The sequence below is a fragment of the Sus scrofa genome, chromosome 13 (assembly GCF_000003025.6).
Source record: "Sus scrofa isolate TJ Tabasco breed Duroc chromosome 13, Sscrofa11.1, whole genome shotgun sequence".
Classification (NCBI taxonomy): Eukaryota; Metazoa; Chordata; class Mammalia; order Artiodactyla; family Suidae; genus Sus; species Sus scrofa.
The window spans coordinates 160,826,959-160,846,699 of NC_010455.5; the positions used below are offsets into that span (position 1 = coordinate 160,826,959).

The 19,741-nt window shown below is 36.4% G+C and overlaps 1 protein-coding gene across 1 annotated transcript; it reads right to left on the minus strand.

Moving 5' to 3' along the window:
• On the minus strand, positions 3,760 to 11,648 carry LOC100156225 (olfactory receptor 5K3-like). The gene is made up of 2 exons (XM_001924825.2): positions 10,730 to 11,648; positions 3,760 to 3,806 (listed from the first exon to the last, which is right to left on the minus strand). Exons 1-2 carry the CDS (start codon positions 11,646 to 11,648, stop codon positions 3,760 to 3,762), a joined length of 966 nt encoding a protein of 321 aa, XP_001924860.2.

Here is a 19,741-nt window from a genome sequence, read left to right on the forward strand (position 1 = left end):
TTCAACTTGTTTATGGCCCTCTGTGCTTGCTGTGTCTTGATATCTTTTTCCTTTGGATTTGGGAAATTTTCAACCATAATTTCTTCAAATATATTTTAGATCAATTTTTCTTTTCTCCTTCTTCTGAAATCCCTATTTTGCATAGATTGACTTACTTTATATTATCCCAGATTTTTAATCCATAGATGGTATTGGTTTGGATGCTTGCTGTCTCTTTCCAAAGGTGTGCAGGCTGTTATCCTCATGTTGATATATGGCCCTAGTATGCTTCTTTGTAGATGGGAGCAATGGGCAGTGCTAGTAACCAATGCCTCATTGAGGGACTCTTGAGAGTGGCAAGGACCCACAGGGAAGTGTGGCAGGTTGCCTGTGGTTGTAGGGCCCTGGGAAGTGGCAATGCTCCTCAGGCAGGTGTGTGTAGTGGTACCCAGAGAATTTCAGTGGCAGCAGTAGGGTGTGTGTGTTCCTCCAGCAGAGAGAGCAACAAAGGATGGCACTAGGTTTCAGTGTACTCCTCTGTGCCAATCCCTGTGGTGACTGGTGCTGCAGCTGTGGCCTCTTCATGGACCCCTAGTTTTTTCAGACCACATTCAAGTCTGGAGTCTGAGATTGCTGTTGTGATATTCTCCACTGCCTGTAGCCCATGCAACAGGTGCCTCACTGCCTGTAGCATGTGCAAAAGTCTCCCTTCTGCCTTTAGACTGCAAAAGAGAAACCCCAATGCCTGAGAGCCCATGTGTTTGCAGAAAAAGATATTCCTGTGGTGGTATACCCCTCCTCTTCTCCCCCTCCTCAGCAATGGCACCTTGCTTCTTCTGTTGGCCCAGACCTCTCTTGGCTTACCTCAGCTGTGGTGCTCTGCTTCCCAGCCTGTGATGCACCACTCCCTAGCCCCTCAAGCTCACTCCACACATCCAAACCTATTCCTCTCAAAGGAACTGAGTTCTGGGGGCTGAGTCTCAGTGCCCAGCCCCTGCCTGAGTGTCTCAGGCTGTGGAGTCCTGGTTTGGTGCTATCGATGGTGTGTGTGGCTCTCTTTATGCTTTGCCCTCTTCAGCCAACTTCTGAGCTTTTGTATGAGGCTTTGGGGTCCCTCTGTTTCAGCTGTTCTCCCTTTCAGTTAGGTGGCATCCCAGGCTGTGGGTACCTTTTCTCTTTCAGAGTTCTCTCTCAGGAATGCTGATGCCCTTCTGAGTCCTTTTTTTTCCTCTTCTCTATCTCTCTTTTTACTTTTGTTGTACCCAGTTATGTGGAGGGTTTCTTGCCATTTTGGAGGTTTAAATACTTCTCTCAGCATTCAGCAGATGTTCTGTGTGAATCACTTGTCATGCAGTTTTTTTTTTTTTTGATGTGTTTGTGGGATAAGGTGAGTGCCAAGTTTTACTCTTCCACTATCTTGATTCCTTCCCTGTTTTTTAGGTGTTTTTTTAATGTCCAACCACATTTCAGAATTATTTATTCTAGTTCTGTGAAGAAAGCCATTGATATTTTGAAAGTTATTGCATTGAGGCTGTAGATTGCCTTGGGTAGTATGGTCGTTTTAACTATATTTGTTCTTCTGATGATGAAAATAGTATATCTTTCCATTTTTTGTTGTCTTCATTTCTTTCATTAGTGTCTCATAGTTTTCAGAAGAAAGGTCTTTACCTACCTAGGTAGGTTTATTCCTGGGTATTTATCTTTTTTGATATAGTTGTACATGGGATGGTTTTCTTGGTTTCTCTTTCTACTACTTTGTTGTTAGTGAATAGAAATGAAACAGAGTATCAAAGTGACACTATTTGAAAAAAATACTCAAGTACCATTTATGGCTTTGAGGTTAGGGGAAGGAGTTTAGAGACCAAAAATATGGGCAAAGGAAACATATATTCCTCCACACCAGCAAAAAGAGTACATTGAGACCCATTTTGTACTTCTGACATTTGGAAATAGAGGATAAGCCCAGATGGAGTAGTAGAAAGACCCTGAACTGGCCTCCTCTCATGACACACAAAAGCTACATCTCTTTGAAGAACGAGTATCAATGTGAAAGACTGAAACCCACAAAAAGGCCTTCTACACCTAATGGTATAAGGCAGAAACCAAAAAGAGATGGTTAGAAATGATGGCTTCATTGTATATTCTAGGCCCATATCCTTAGATATTTACCCACAAACTGGAGAATCATTATATTGCAGTAGCTTTCCAACTTAAAGAGTTAAGAGCCACATATTTGGGCTCTCCAGATTGGGATTCCTGCCACTAGAATATTTGGTTTTGAAGGCCAATAGAACCTTAATTTCTGGAGCCCCATCAGACTAAAGGAAATAGACTTTTCCCTCTCAAAGGTTGCACACAAAATCTCACATTCACTGGGACCCAAGGCAAAACAGTGATTTGTTAGAAGATTGGGACAGACCTACCTACTGGTCTTGGAGAGTCTTCTGAAGAGGCAGAGGCCACTGTGGCTCATTTTTGAGACATAGAAGCTGGCATAAGCCATAATTTTTGACCTGCTACCATGTGAACAATAGTATAGGTCAGTGCCATTATTGCATCCTCTCTCTCCAGCTTATTTACACCAGGATTTTACCCCCCCACACACACACACACATACAACAGCCTGTAGCACCAGTACTGGGAAGACTGAAGCCAAAGTAACTGGACAGGGACAGGGTCCTGCCAATCAACAGACAAGCTGTCTGAAGACTACCTGAGTGCACAGTTTCTAGACATACTTATAGAAAAGTCCTTGGCCACCCAAGAGCTAAGAATCAGCCCTATGCGTCAGTGGACAGGCAATCCTGGAATCCTGCACTAACTAGTAGACCAGCCTCACCCACCATGGGGAAGATACCATACACAAGAAAGCCACAATCCTGCAGCCTGCATACCCAGATCAATCACAGCAGGCCAGACAATACCCTGGAATTGTTGGCCCTTGGCTCTGTCCACTAGCAGGCTAACACAAGTGTTTGAACACCTATACCCCATACACAACTGTGGCAGGAACATGTCTTTACCCTACTAGTGTTCTGACACCAGTTCTGGGATCTCTGAGCCCTATAGAACCAGACTCCAGGACCTGGATCTGCCTCCCAGTAGTTTAGCCTTAACCCAAGGACTCGGCTTTGGCAACAAGTGGGCTACCAACCATCCCGTAGTTTTCTAACTCGGTTGACCAGTGAGCCAGCACTAGCTATAGGTCCTCTGGGGTTCAATAATGAGACATCTTTGACCGAACCCCACCTTACCAGCAACCAACATCTACAGATGTTGGGGCCTGGCAACCAAATGTGTGAGGAGCTAGCCAAGCCTAATAGACCACGCACACAATCAGCCTGCCACAGCTGAAGGACTAAGGAAGCCCTTTTATGGTCGTACCTTGGGGCATATACCTTAGTTGACAAAAGAGAAATATGATGGTATACTTATTCCATCTCTAAAGTAAGGCCACTGCTGCAAGGTTTAGCTACACGACTGACATATACATACCTAAAAATCAAAGGTAACTTGGACAAAATGAGGTGGCAGAGGAATATATTCAAGTTGAAGTAACAAGATTAAGTCACAGGAAATGAATTAATTTATGTGGATATAGGAAATCAACCTGAGAAAACTTTCAGAGTAATGATCATAAAGTCGATCGTGGGAGAAGAGTGGACACAAAGAGTGAGAAGTTAGAATTATTTAACAAGAGTTAGAAAATATAAAGAACCACTATGTAGAGATGAAGAATACAATAACTGAAATGAAAAATACACTAAAATCAATAGTAGACTAAATGACACAGAGGAGTGAATCACTATACTGGAAGACAGAGTAGAAGAAATAACTAGCAGTGCACAGAAAAAAATGTAAGAAAATGAAGACAATTTAAGAGACTCCTGGTACAACATAAAGTATATTAATATTCACAATGTAGGGAACCCATAAGGAAGAGAAAAGGGGGCTGAAAACATATTTGAAAACATAACAGCTGAAAAATTCCCTAAACCTGAGGAAGGAACATGTCAACCCATTTATGAAGCCCCAAGAAACCAATGCATTACTAACCCCAAGAGAACACACCAGGATACAGTGTCAGTAATATGACAAAATTTAAAGATAGAGTGTATTAAAATCAGATAGGGAAAATCAACAAATAACATACAAGGGAACTTCTCTAAGCATATAAGCTTATTTTTTGACAGAAATTCTCCAGGTTAGAAGGGAGTGGCACAATATATTAAAAGTGTTGGGAAGATAAAAATCTGTAACCAAGAATACCCTACCAAGCAAGGTTCATTTTCAGATTTGATGGAGTGATCAACATTTTTACAGGCAAGCAAAAGATGAAAATATTCAGTATCATCAAACCAGCTTTACAACAAATCCTAAAGGAAGTTTTTTAGGAGAAAGAGAAGAGGACATAACTAGAAACAAAAAAATTACAAAATGAAAAGACTCACTGGTAAAGGTAAACACATGATAAATGTAAGAGATAATCCACACATAAAGTTAGTAGGGAGGTAAAAAATGAAGTAGTACAATCATCTATGTCAACAACATGCAGTTAAGGAATACACAAACAAGTGTAAAATATGATATCAAAACCAATAATCATTTGTGCCATATATTAGATTTCAGATATGTGATATCATATGGTTTTGTCTTTCTCTTTCTGACTTACTTCTCTCAGTATGAGGGTCTCTAATTCTATCCATGTTGCTGCAAATGGCATTATTTTGTTCTTTTTTTATAGCTGAGTAGTATTCCGTTGTGTATATATACATCTTCCTAATTCAGTCATCTTGAATGGATTATCAATGAGATCCTGCTCTGTAGCACTGGATACTTTGTCTAGTCACTTATGATGGAGCTTGAAAATGTGAGCAAAAGAATGTATAGATGTATGTGTAACTGGGTCACCATGCTGTCTAGTAGAAAAAAAAAAACAAACACTGTATTGGGGAAATTAAAGGAAAATAATAATCATGAGGATGGAGTTTTTTAAAAATGCATTTCAAGTTATAGAGATGAGCAAACTACAACAATCATAGATAATAAACATCATACTCAATGGTTAAAAAGTGAAAGCATTTCCTCTAATATCCAGAGCAAGACAAGGATGGCCATTCCCACCAAATTTTTCAACATATTTTTGGAAGTTCTAGCCACATCATTCAGAGAAGAAAGAGAAACAAAGTGATCCAGATTGGAAAGGAAGAAATAAAATTGTCACTTTGGGTAGATGAAATGATTCCATATATAGAAAATCCAAAAGGTGCCACCGGAAAACTACTAGAGCTTTTCAGTGAACTTGGTAAATTTGCAGGGTACAAAATTGCAGACATCCTTTGCATTTCTCTACATGAACAATAAAGTATCAGAAAGGGAAATTAAGGAAACAATCCAATTTATCATCACATCAAAAAGTGCAAAATACTTTGGAACAAACATTCATAAGGAGGTAAAATCTTCTACTTGGAAAGCTATGAAATCATGGTGAAAGAACCTGGAGACAGCACAAATAAATGAAAAGATATACCATGGTATTGTATGGAAAAATAATACCTTGTTTTAATGTTTAAATTTTATTGAAGTATGTTTGATTTACAATGTTGTGTTAATTCTGCTGTACAACATTATACATGTACATACATCCATTCTTTTTCAGACTTTTTTCCCACAAAGACCATCTCAGAATATTGGGTAGAGTTCCCTGTGCTACACAGCAGGTCCCTGCTGGCCAGTCTTTCCATATGCTACAGTGCGAATATGGCAGTCCCAAAATTATTGTCCATCCCTCCTACCCCACACCTGGCCAGATTGGTAACCATACATTTATTTTCAGTGTCTGTGAGTAGGTTTCTGTTCTGCAAATAAGCTCATTTTTTTTCATTTTTAAAAAAGATTCCACATTTGAGTCATATCATATGATATTTGTCTTTGACTCACTTCACTTAGTATATGTAGGTCCAACCATGTTACTGCAAATGACATTATTTCATTATGTTTTATGACTAATATTCCATTATGTATATGTACCACATTTCCTTTATCCATTCATCTATTGATGGACATTTAGATTGTTTCCATTGTCTTGGCTATTATGAATTGTGCTGCAATGAACTTAGGTGTGTATGTATCTTTTTGAATTATAGTTTTGACTGGATATATGCCCAGGATTGGATTGCTGGATCATATGGTATTTCTACATTTAGCTTTTTTTAGGAACCTCCATACTGTTTCCATTAGTGGTTGTACCAATTTACATTCCCACCAACCAAGTAGGATGGTTCCTTTTTCTCCAAGTCCTCTCTGAAATTTATTGTTTGTAGACTTTCTGATGACGGCCATTCTGAACACTGTGAGGTGATAACAATAAGTGGAATAAGTCAAGGACAAATATATTATGATATCACTTATATGTGGAATCTAACAAAATACAAAAACGTAGTGAATATGACGAAAGAAGCAGACTCGCAGATAAAGAACGCAATCTAATGGCTACAGGTATGGGCCAAGGCCAGTATTGGGATTATAATCTCTTGGGTATAAGATAGGATATTAGGTTGTGTTCAATAACATGGGGAATATAGCCAATATTTGTAATAATGTAAATGCAGTGTAACACTTAAAATTATACATAAAAAATTGTAGAGGGCAATTTTGAGAAAACTGGGAAAAGTTCAGACATGAACTTCACACTTGGTGTTGTTAAATTATTTAGGGATTGCAATGATATTAAATAACAAAGGAAATATCTGTGTTCCCTTGAGATGAATGTTGAATTATTTATGAGGGAAAATGTAATAGTGTCTTCATACACATGCATAGACGCAATATACATAGACACACTGATAGCTTACCAGTCAAATTTAAAGTGTTAACAACTGTTTAATCTTGACTTTAAAAATCCATTGGAATTCTCTTTTCTTCGTTTTGTTTGAAATTTGTCAAAAAAAATTTGGAAGAAAAAGTCATTGATTCACATCATTTTTGAACCTCTGCTCCATTACCCCACCTACTTGACAATTTCACTTCTTGGAAGATATCTTTTTATGCTTTTACTTCTTTAAGCTATGTACAGTATGACTTAGTGGTTCAGGGCATGGATTTCCTGGGTATGATTCCTGAGTTTTACTTTTAGTAATTTATGTGGATAAATTATGTAAGATCTCTGTCTCTCATATTTTCAAAGTGGAGTTATACAAAATTAAAATAGTGTAATGAAGGTAAAAGAAAACAGACGTGATGAATAATTGAACAGGTACTGCTGAAACATATCTTATAAGCTAAAGGATGGCTTGACAATTATTTTAAAGAGAGTATAAAAGTGGGAGATAAAATACATGAATGTATCAATTAACATTTATCCAAATATGGATAACACATTTCTTCCACACAAGGTTAAGAACAGCTGTTGAATTATAAAACAAGATGAATATTATCCCAGTGACTATGGATGTATTTATCTGTAATTGACTCATTTATGCCCTCCATTGTGTATTGACTTTATCTCTGGGTTGGTTTCCCTTTTGATGGCAAAATGGACATAGATTGTGCCAGATTTCATATCCACATACCATGAGGTTCAGAGGAAGAGATATTGATATTTTGTGGCTATCTTTTCAAATAAAGGATACATATTTCTCAGAAACATCAAGAGAATCACCTCTTTTATGTCACTGGCTGCAAATAAGTGACATATTCCTCCCTTAGCTGACATCTGGGATTCCGTGATGCTAGTGTTGGTGTGAGTGGTGCAGAAAATTTTGGTATTCTTATAAAATGGAAACTAAGTCAATGAAAGTCTGAAAACTAAAAATATCCTTTGAGGTAGACAGTGAATATATGATGTACAGCTTATCTATGACTCAGTTCCCCCAAATATTTGATACCCAGATTCCTCATTGCTCATAAAGTATCTTATGTACATAAAGATCCTTGTTCATGTGGATTATATCTATCCACTTTTAACATATTATAAAATCAAAGAGAAAAAGAAGCAACAGAATGGAAGCATATCATAAAATCCAGAAGTTGAAATGGACCTAATTAAAAAGTGGATAGTAAATTAGGTTATCTGAAATTTACTCATATATGATATAGGAGCTCCTATACAAATTGATTTTTAGTAATTAATTGAAAAATGAAAATAATAAGCCTGAAACAGGTTTACCTATATAAATATATTAAAACATATTGCAGCATATGTTTATTGAATGGCCAAATATGTTAGGCACCTCGTTAAGTATTGGTGTTATGAAATCAATTATATCATGTTTGATATTCACAGGAAGAAGATAGGTCTTATTTTTATTATTCAATAAAATAAATATAGTTACAATTCACTATAATTTTTTTTCTTTAAAATGTTGCTCCTGTGAACTCCTCTCCTTTTAAGGTATTCTCCAGGTTCAGTCCTCCTCATCTAATACATGATTTATGAAGTTAGTCTCATTGCTTCAGGGCTTTCACTTACAATCCATTGCAAGATCACTTTTCTGAAATGTACAGTATTATTAATTAGTGTCTGATGGCTTTAAGATAATTTCAGATTTCTTAGGGTGGCATTTAAAAGACTTAGTAACCTATCTGGCTTCCCCTTACCCCCACATTTGCCAACAATTCTCACCGATAGTTTCATCAGCTTTCTGACTCTGTCCCTCTGTACACCTCCCTCATCCCCATTCCCAGTGCTACACTCATTTCCATAAACTGTCTTCAGACATAACCATTCCTATTTTCCTAGAAATAGAGTTTTTCCTGTTTTTAAGGCACATTTTACTCCTGATGCCGTTTAAGAACTAAATACCTCAGACTACATGAACCTCCATTTTCTGCATTCCTAAGCATTTTTTGGGGGAAGGTAGAATTGATTCAAATTCTAGTTCACTTCTCTAACCTGTATGAATTTGAGCAAACCCCTAAATATTACAAAGCATGGGATTTTTACTGAGGAAAATCATGAAAATTCACATGTAATAAATTGTCAGGTAATATATAAGAAAGGTCTGGCTTAGCAAGCGCCCAGCAGAGAATAGGTTCTTAGAAAATAATTTTGTCTTTCATATTTGCACATGTAAGGATCAGCAAATATTATTATTTTGCTTTTTAAATTTTTACTATTTTCTGTTTCATTCATGCCTGATTAGAACCTCCAATTTTTGTTAATGCTGTGCTTACATCAGTAATTTATGTGAGGAAGTCCTGTCTTGGCTCAGTCTTAATAGATCCAACTAGTATTCATGAGGATGAAGGTTTAATTCCTGGCCTCACCCAGTGGGTTAAGAATCTGGCAATGCTGTGAGCTGTGTTGTAAGTCAAAGATATAAGTTGTATCCTGTGTTGATGTGGCTGTGGCCTTTAGCCTGGGAATTTCCATATTCAGCATGCCTGGCCCTAAAAAACAAAACCAAAAAAATTTTGTTGGAACCATTTCAGATGGTGATTTTTTTTTGTCTTTTTGCCTTTTCTAGTGCCACTCCCATGGCATATGGAGGTTCCCAGGCTAGGGGTCAAATCAGAGCTGTAGCTGCCAGCCTACATCAGAGCCACAGCAACATGGGATCTGGGCCACATCTGCAACCTACACCACAGCTCACGGCAATACCGGATCCTTAACCCACTGAGCAAGGCCAGGGATGGAACCCACAACCTCATGGTTCCTAGTTGGATTCTTTAACCACTGCACCACGATGGGAACTCCATCAGATGGTGGTATTCTTAATAACAAGCAGGATAAATAAATACATCAGAGAGAAAAATATTTATTTGCTTATATATTCTGGATTTGCACAGTCATAGATGATATTCAATCATTCAATCTACATGAAAATATTAAATATATAGTTCTGTCAATGTAAGGAGCATCATCGTCAAGCACAGATTTTTAAATGTGCAGATACTATAATTCAGAGAACTTGAGAGAATTTGACAAATCTAAAGAGGAAAATATATATTCTCTGTGATATAATATTCAAATGAAGTCTAGAACAACTTGAAATTATAATACAATTAAAATATATTGCTAACTTCTGTCAAATGGTGTTGCTTAAAATTAATATTTGAGAATTTGGGGTATGGGGAAGTTCATAAGATTATGCCTTGGGATTCCAGAAATTTTTCCAAAAATATTAAATGCAGGTGACCTTTATATGTAAGGACTTTAATTCCCCAAAATATTAAATGCAGGTGACCTTTATATGTAACGACTTTAATTCCTATCATTTAATGAATTTGTTGAAAAAACTTATACTCTGAAACATAGATAAGAAGTGTAACTAACTACACCCTGACAAAATTGTGACCTCAAGAGTAATTATTTAGCTGATTCCTGATGTAAAATAGTTGCTTAAATTTTCGAATACAGTTTACATTTGTTTATTAGATTGATAAACCATCATGTTTCAGTAATTGGAGGGAGTGGGATGGATTGGAAGCTTGGGGTTAATAGATGCAAACTATTTCTTTTGAAATAGATTAGCCATGAGATTCTGCTGTGTACCACTGAGGACTATGTCTAGTCACTTATGATGGAGCATGATAATGGGAGAAAAAAGAATATACATGTATGTGTAACTAGGTCACCATGCTGTACAGTAGAAAAAAATTGTATTGGGGAAATAACAATAAAAAAATTAAAAAAAGAGAAATACCCATTTTCCACCTTATGAGTACTCTTGATTTTGATAGAAAGTTTAGCAGATTAAAATCAGTTATCCATGTGGGAAAATATTTGTTTCATAATGTTATGAAGTCTTCTTCATGATTTTTTTGGTAACATTTATTACTTCCTTGTTTCTTAAGCTATAAATAAAAGGGTTTAATAAAGGAATAACTAGAGTATAAAAAACAGCAACAGGAATATCTTTATCTCCTTCATTACCTGAATTTGGTCCAACATACATGAAGATAAGAGAACCATAGAATATGGAGACAGAGAGAAAGTGGGATGCACAAGTAGATAAGGCTTTGCCTTTGCCCTTGTTGGATTTCATTGTGAAAACTGTGAAAAGGATGAAAAGATAAGAGATTATTACTATGGTGATAGAGAAGGTTAAAATTGACCCAGCCAAGATAAATAACATCATTTCATTGATATAAGGGTCAATACAGGAGAGTCTGAACAATGGAAGAACATCACAAAAGAAGTGATTAATTTGATTAAACCTACAGAAAGTTAACCTAAACAGAAATCCTATTTGAATCATGGGATGCATGTTTCCGGCTATATAGGCTCCTGTAATCATTTGAAGGCAGAGTTTGTTTGACATCCTGGTGTGGTACTGCAGTGGGTTGCAGATGGCCACATAGCGATCATAGGCCATTGCTGCCAGGAGAAAGCAGTCTGTAGTTTCAGCTAGGCAGAGAAAATAAAATTGTGCCATGCATTCATAGAGGGAAATGATTCTGTCCTTGGAAAAGAAGTTCTGTAGCATCTTGGGGGTGATGGCGCTGGAACAACAGGAATCCATCAGAGCGAGGTTACCCAGAAAGATGTACATTGGTGTGTGAAGACGAGACTCAGCAAATATCAGTGCCACCAGACCAAGGTTTCCCACCATGGTGATCAGGTAGATGGTAAGGAACACCAGAAACAGAATGGTCCTCAGCTCTGGGTGATTACTAAATCCTATGAGGATAAATTCTGTTGTCAAGGAGTGGTTATCCTGAATCATATCCACCTTCTCTGTTGAAATCTGAATTGTGGAGACAAAAGATCTGAAATTAGAGTGCATAGTTTTCCTTTCAAAATTTTCTTTTATGAGGATTGATGCTCTTTTTAAGCTTACCCCTTTTCTCTGGGATACAGGGACACATACCTATAGGGGACATGCATTTCTGTGGAAAGTAAGCTTTTTAGATCTTGACTTTGAAACTTGGGATTCCCAAAACTATTTTGATAATTCTAAAGATTATGCTTACAGTGGAAAAGAATTGTCCTTATGAATTTATGAAGAATATTATAATATGTATGGTACCCATATTTCTTTCAGTATTCCCCCAAAATATGCCAGTTTTTATAGTGGAGTTCCTTAAATATCAAATCATTTTACATATATATATATTTTAATTGAACAACATATGTTTATATATTCTCTCAAGTGAGTGAATGTTTGAATAGTATAAACAGGTTAATTTTATATCTTAGGAATTCCATGTAAATCACTAAGGATAAAGTAGAGGAATATTGATCTTTAAAGACAATTATTTTGGATGCTATGAAAATAAATACCCATATGTTATCACTTCTGTTACCAGTGTCATGCTAAATCCATTATTCTTTTTGAATGTGCCAAGATATCTAAGTCCTTTGCTTCCTTATGTACAGCGTAGTTTTTATATAATGATACTTAATAAAGTTTATTCAGTGCCCTAGAATACACCAATCTCCACTATTCTGAACTATTAAGAGTATCTTATATACCCAACACAATCTATAATAATTTGTGTATAATCTAACATTGCTCTTCTTCATTTCTTCATTTATAATTTCCTTTGTATATTTTTGATATTTTAAGGTTTTCTGTGACTTATAATTATTATAGTAGGTGTACAATGTTACAGGGAAAATAGCATGGTTGATTCCCTTCCTACCTCTAGTCCAATGATCTGGGATGAATGAATTTGTTTTCAGTATCCTGCCAGTGGTCTGTAGTGAACTATCTGGTATGTGCAGATTGAGACAATTTTGAAGAGCAGTTTACAGAGGGCAATATTCAAAGTTCATTGTTTAAAAATATCTGTATTTCTTTTTCCTTGAATTAACTGACCTGATATTTTTCCATTTCCAAAAAAAACTACATAAGACTTTCTCAAATATATCACAATTCATTAAAAGCTAATAAATAATATTTAGCCATGCCTTTATACTTGTTTTCTAACACTTAGCAATATAGAAAATCCTTTAAATCTTAATATGATGTGTGAGAACCAATTTTTGTTTTCTTTCCAAAGTCTACCTTTGTACTAATAGTTAGTGATCTACAAAATATTATGAGTGTATAAGCACATAAATTCTATGGTCAAAATTGTTTACATCAATTTCAAAATACAATCACTGACTAAAAGTTTTATTTTTTGTTTTAAAATATTAAACATGCCAATTTATTATTCATCCAAGATAGAAATAACATTATGTGCATACATGAATTATGTAATATAATTATAATTTGTCCTTACCTGTATCTTTTGAAGTTCTGCCTTTGAATCAGAGGCCTAATAAGTTGTAATAATTTTTTCATTCTTGTTTCCCATAGTCTTACATTTTTGAATAGCCAGAATGATAAATTGTTGAAATATAACAAGAAAGATGCTTAATCATTCAGAAAAATAAATAGTAATTGATGATAATATTAACAGTAAAAGTAAATGGGAATATTCCTCTAAATTTCACTGAGAAGTGTTGTTAACAACTCATTCGCTTTATGGTGTGAAGTCTATTAGAATTACAGAATATAAACCTGGTCTCTAAGCATTTGGGCTTAAAAGAATAAATCTGGGAGACTACCAAGAGGTCAGTGTCAATAAATATTTTCTTTACAATGTAAATTTAGATTTAATTTTTCCATCAAATGCTAAAGGGATTTCTGTATAATGACTTCAGTGTATTTCTATGGGGAGTTTTGGTCACTAAGACATACATTTCCTGACATTAATTAAAGATGACCTGTGGGGAGTTCCCATTGTGGATCATGGAGTTAAGAACTGGACATAGTGTCCACGAGGATATGGGTTTGATCTCTGGCTTTGCTCAGTGGGCTAGGTATCTGATGTTGACTAAGGATGCAGCACAGTTCACAGATCCCATCTTGGATCTAGGATCCCCCATTGCTGTGGCTGTATTGAAGACTGGCAGCTGCAGCTTTGAACTGACCCCTAGCCCTGGAACTTCCATATGCCATATTTTGGCCTCAAAAGGAAAAAAAAAATGACCTGTTAAAAAAAATGAGGTTGAAATAAAAGACCTTCCTTAAAGTCACTAAGGCAATTTGAGATCATCTTTCTGATTCTTATGTAACTGAATGCATTTTTACAAATCTATTCATACGTTTTGTAAAATGTAAAAAGGAGCAGAAGAGTCAAGTTGCTATCATCTCTTACTGGAATAATTAATATGTTTATCAGATTAATATGGCTTATGAACTGTGCTTTTTTATTACTCAATTAATTTATTACATTTATAGTTGTACAGTGATCATCACAACCCAATTTTATAGGATTTCTATCCCAAAACCCCAGTGCATCCCTCTACCCCCCAAACTGTCTTCTTTGGAAACCATTAGTTTTTCAAATTCTGTGAGTCAGTATCTGTTCTGAAAGAAGTTCATTCTGTCCTTTTTTCAGATTCCACATGTCAGTGAAAGCATTTGATGTTTGTGTCTCATTGTCTGACTGACTTCACTCAGCATGGTAGTTTCTAGATCCTCCATGTTGCTAAAAATGCTGGTATTTTGTTGATTTTAATGGCTGAGTAATATTTCATTGTGTATATGTACCACATCTTCTTGATCCACTCCTCTGTCAATGGACATTTAGGTTGTTTCCATGACTTAGCTATTGCAAATAGTGCTGCAATGAATATTCAGAGTACATGTGTCTTTTTGAGTCATGGTTTTCTCTGGATAGATGCCCAGGAGTGGGATTGCTGGATCAAATGGTAGTTCTATTTTTAGTTTTTTGAGGAATCTCCATACTGTTTTCCACAAGGGTTGCACTAATTTATAATCCAACAAACAGTGTAATAGTGTTCCTTTTTCTCCACACCCTCTCTAGCATTTATTGTTTGTAGATTTTGTGATGACAGCCATTCTCACTGGTGTGAGGTGGTACCTCATAGTGCTTTTGATTTGCATTTCTCTAATTTTAATGAGTGATGTTGAACATCTTTTCAGCAATCAGAGAAGTAAAAGAAATAAAAGGAATCCAAATTGGAAAGGAAGTAGTAAAACTATCACTGTTTCCAGATGACATGATACTATACCCAGAGAATCCTAAAGACTCTACCAGAAAACTGTGAGAGCTCATCAATGAATTTGACAGTCAAAGGATACAAAATTAATACACAGAAATCGACAGCATTTCTATACACCAACAATGAAAGATCAGAAAGAGAAATTAGGGAAGCAATCACATTTACCATCACATCCAAAAGAATAAAACACCTAGGAGTGAACCTACCTAAAGAGACAAAAGACCTGTGCTCTGAAAACTATATGACACTGATGAAAGAAATCAAAGGTGACACAACTAGATGGAAAGACATACAATGCTCTTGGATTGAAAGAGTCAATATTATCAAAATGACTATACTACCCCCAAGGCAATCTAGAGATTCAATGCAATCCCTATCAAATTATCAAGGACATTTTTCACAGAACTCAAACAAAATATTTTTTTTTGTCTTTTTGCCATTTCTTGGGCCACTCCCACGGCATATGGAGGTTCCCAGGCTAGGGGTCGAATTAGAGCTGTAGCTGCCAGCCTATGCCAGAGCCACAGCAACACGGGATCCAAGCTGCATCTGCAACCTACACCACAGCTCATGGCAATGCTGGTTCCTTAACCCACTGAGCAAGGGCAGGGATCAAACCCTCAACCTCATGGTTCCTAGTTGGATTCGTTAACCACTACACCAAGATGGGAACTCCTGAACAAAATATTTTAGTTTTTTGAAGCACAAAAGACCCAGAATAGCCAAAGATATCCTGAAAAAGAAAAATGGAATCAGGCTCCCTGACTTCAGACTATACTACAAAGCAATAATCATCAAAACCATATGGTACTGGCACAAAGACAGAAATATAGATCAGTGGAACAGGATTGAACTATGTTTGAATTTGGAGCAGATACTAAAAGATATAGAAGATTCAGTGGGTAGAGCATCAAGATGACAGAGGAGTAAGACCCAATGTTCACCTTCTCTCACAAACATATCAAAAAAAAAATGTACTGTGTAACAATTTGCACAGAACATCTACTAAACACTGGCAGAACACCTTAAACCTCCAAAAATAGCAAGAACCCCTCCACATAACTGTGTAGAACAAAAGGGGGGAAAAAGAGAGAAAACTTAATAAGGATGGGAAAAACACTCTTGAGAGGGAGCTGTGAAAGAGGAAAGGAATCCACATGCTGGGTAGCATCCTGATGGGCAGAACATCCCAGACCGGGGGACCTCAAAGCCTCAGAGAAAAGTGCAACAGCTGGAATGAGGAAGGCAAGGCAGAGAGAGAGAGCGTGCCACAAGACGATTGGTGCCACCTCTGAGGGGCTAGGGACCCATGGACCATTGTTGGGGCAGAGTATTTGGCCTGCAGTATAAGGAAGGAAACATTGTTGGGGAGGACAAGAAGAGGATGCATGCACCACCATAGGAATATCTTTCTCTGTGCATATGCAGACTCTCAGTGAAGTTATAAGTGGTGAGGCCCTTCTTGTGTAGGCTGTGGGTGGTGGTGTGTCCTGCCGTGGCTAAGCGTGATGGGGTGCCTCTTGTGTGGTCTACAAATGGTCAGGGCAAACTCAGTCATTTCAGAATCCAGAAGTGGGCATGGCTTGCTACCATAATGGGCTCAAGAACGGGTGTTATCTACTGCCCCCATCACTTCAGAGGTTGGCACAGAGGAGGGCACTTCAAATGAACACCACTCATTGTTACTCTCACTCCCCTGGGGATGCACCTGCTCTGCTGCTGCCACTGCCACATGCTACAGGCACAACCTATATCTGCCTGAGGGCACTGAAACAAGGAGTAGCCTGTGTCACCTTCCCATGAGTACGTGCAACTGTCAAAGGACCATCAATGAGGCACTGGCTACTAGCCCTGACCATTGCCTCCACCTCCCTGGAAACATACACAGCACATTAAAAATAAAGGATAAACCCTCAAAAATAGTCACAGGCACTCGCACATGTAAATAGTCCTCTAAAACTACAGTAGTTGTTTTCCCTAAACTGACAGTAAAAGAAAAATATAGGCAAAATGAATAAGCTCAGAAACCACTTCTAGTTAAAAGAACAGTAGAATTCCCCAGGAGAAAACAATGAAACAGACCTCTGCAGATTAAGAGACACCAAGTTCAAAAAAGTAGATAGTGAAAATACTGAAGGAATCAAGGGCAGATATGAATAGTAATACAGTTACTTTAAAAAGGAACTAGAAAATATAAGGAGGAGGAATTAAAAAATAGAAATTTCATTTGCAGAAATTCAAGATGAGTAAAAGGCATTGAAGAGCAGAATGAATAATGCAGAGGAACGAATTTGTGACTTGGAAGATAGAATAATGGAAACCACCTAATCAGGACAGCAGACTAAAAACCAATTAAAAAAATGAAAGCAAGATAAGAGATCTATGGAATAATATAAAGTGGGACAATCTATACATATTAGGATTCCAGAAGGAGAAGGAAAATAAAAGGGGACTGAAAAACTATTTGAAGGCATCATGGCTCAAAACTTTCCCAATCTGAAGAAAACAGATATCAAGATACAGGAAGCACAAAGGTCCCCAAACAAGTTGAAACAAAACAGGCCCACACCAAGATATACTGCAATAAAAATGGCAAAATTAAAAATAAAGAGAGGATTTAAATAGCAGCCAGAGAAAAGCAAATAGTTACAAAGGAACCCCCCAAAAGCCTATCAGCTGATTTCTCTACAGAAACTTTACAGGCCAGAAGAGAGTGGCAAGTTTTATTCTGAGTATTAAAAGGGAAAAATTTGCACCTTAAAATACTTTATCCAGTAAGTTTATTTAAAATAGAAATAAAGAATTTCTCTAACAAACAAACACTAAAATACTGCAGTAGTAAATCCATTCTAAAAGAAATACGGTAAGAGCTCCTCTAAATAAAAAAGGAGAAGAAATAGGATGGATTAAATGAAAACTGGAAAGAAATCACTCAAAAAACCAGTATACATATCCAAAAGGAAAAAAAAAACTGTTCTGAAACTACAATAAACACAAGGAATAGCAAAAATGATATACATGAACATGTTGCAAAAAGACATCAAAATCAAAAAACGTGGAGATGGAAAGTAAGAAAATCTCAGAAGTTCCTTTTGTGGCTCAGCAGTAAATGAGCCTGGCTGGTATCGATGAAGATGCAGGTTTGATTCCATGCCTTGCTCAGTGGGTTAATGATCTGGCTTTGCCCTGATATGTGTGGTAGATTGCAGATGCCACTCTGATCCCACATTGCTGTGGCTGTGGCAAAGGCTGGAATCTGGAGCTCTGATTTGAGCCCTAGCCAGGGAACATCCAGCCCTAAAAAGAAAAAAAAAAGTAGGAATATCTAGACTCTTTTTTAGAATGTGTTTGAGCCTACGTAACTACCTGCTTTTACAATGCTTTTACCACTTTATCAAATGTCAATTTTTTATGTCTTCATTGTGAACACCTTGGCTAGATAGCTTTAATTTACCAATCATGTTATACATCTTTTGGGCTCCTAACAACAAACTGAGATAGATTCTTAAAACAGGCTGCATTGATTTTTAAAAACATTTCAGTACTATGGAACCTTAAATATTTATAATATATGGGGTGTGGTGAGAGACCATGGCTAGAATGAGCAAAATATAAGGATTTCTTAGGTTTTAGAAATGGCTTTTGACATTAAGCTCATAATCTAGTGTGCAGAAAGACACTTGTATTGCTAACTCACAAGAAATTCAGGCTGTGATATAAACAAGTGTAAATATACTGTATGAAAATATGATGAAGTAAGTGAATAGAGATCTGGAGGAAAAAAAAAGAAAGTTTTCTCATTGAAAGTATTTCATATGAATCTTGCAGACTAAGGAGGATTATAGTATGTGAAGTCCATGAGAAAAAGAAGCAACAGAATGGAAGCATATCATAAAATCCAAGAAGCTTGAAATAGACCTAATTCAAAAGTGGGTAGTAAATTAGGTTATCTGAAATTTACTCATATATGATATAGGAGCTCCTTGCAGGTAATATAAAGAGACTGGGAAAACTCTTTTGAAATTGTGCTATTTGGTTTCTTCCCTGCCAACTCACTGGACCTTCTCTCAGTAAGGTCATAAACAATGCTAAATGCCAACTGCAAAGGACATAAAATTATCTTAAAACACTAAGCTGTAGTTTTTTCTTTTTCTATTGAAAGTCTTCACCTTCAGTTTCTGTGATAACAGTCCCTGCTTCTGTCTTATTGACTGTTCCATTTCAGACTTTATCTGCTGGGTTATGTTTCTCTCTTTGCCTTTAAAATGCTTTGTGTTCCCCTTGGTTCTATACCTGACCATCCTCTTATTTCACTCTAGAGTTTTCCCCAGACTTTCTTATTTTCTTAAATGTTTCAACTATGTTCCATCTTCTGGTGAGTTCACTAAATGAAAGTTCCAATTTTTGGAATATATTCATATGGAAAATAACTTGGGATATGTTTTAAATATATACACTTTTACCTACTTATAAGTAAATGTACCACTAGGCTAAAATGTATATTATAAAACATGAAAATAGAAATTATGACTTAATGATGAAATGGTATTAACATTTCAACTTATATGTTAATGCTGTAAAATGTTACTCCTGCTAACACAATTATTAATTATATAATAATAATCTTAAGTTTAGTAAAATAAATATAATGGTATATGGCATACTATTCAGATCTTAGCTTAGTGCTGCCTATTTCAGCATTTCCAGAACTTGTTTAAATTTATTTCTAAATATTTCCTAATGTTTGGTCTGACACATTTTAAATACACAGATACATCTGTTCAAATGGGGAAGAAT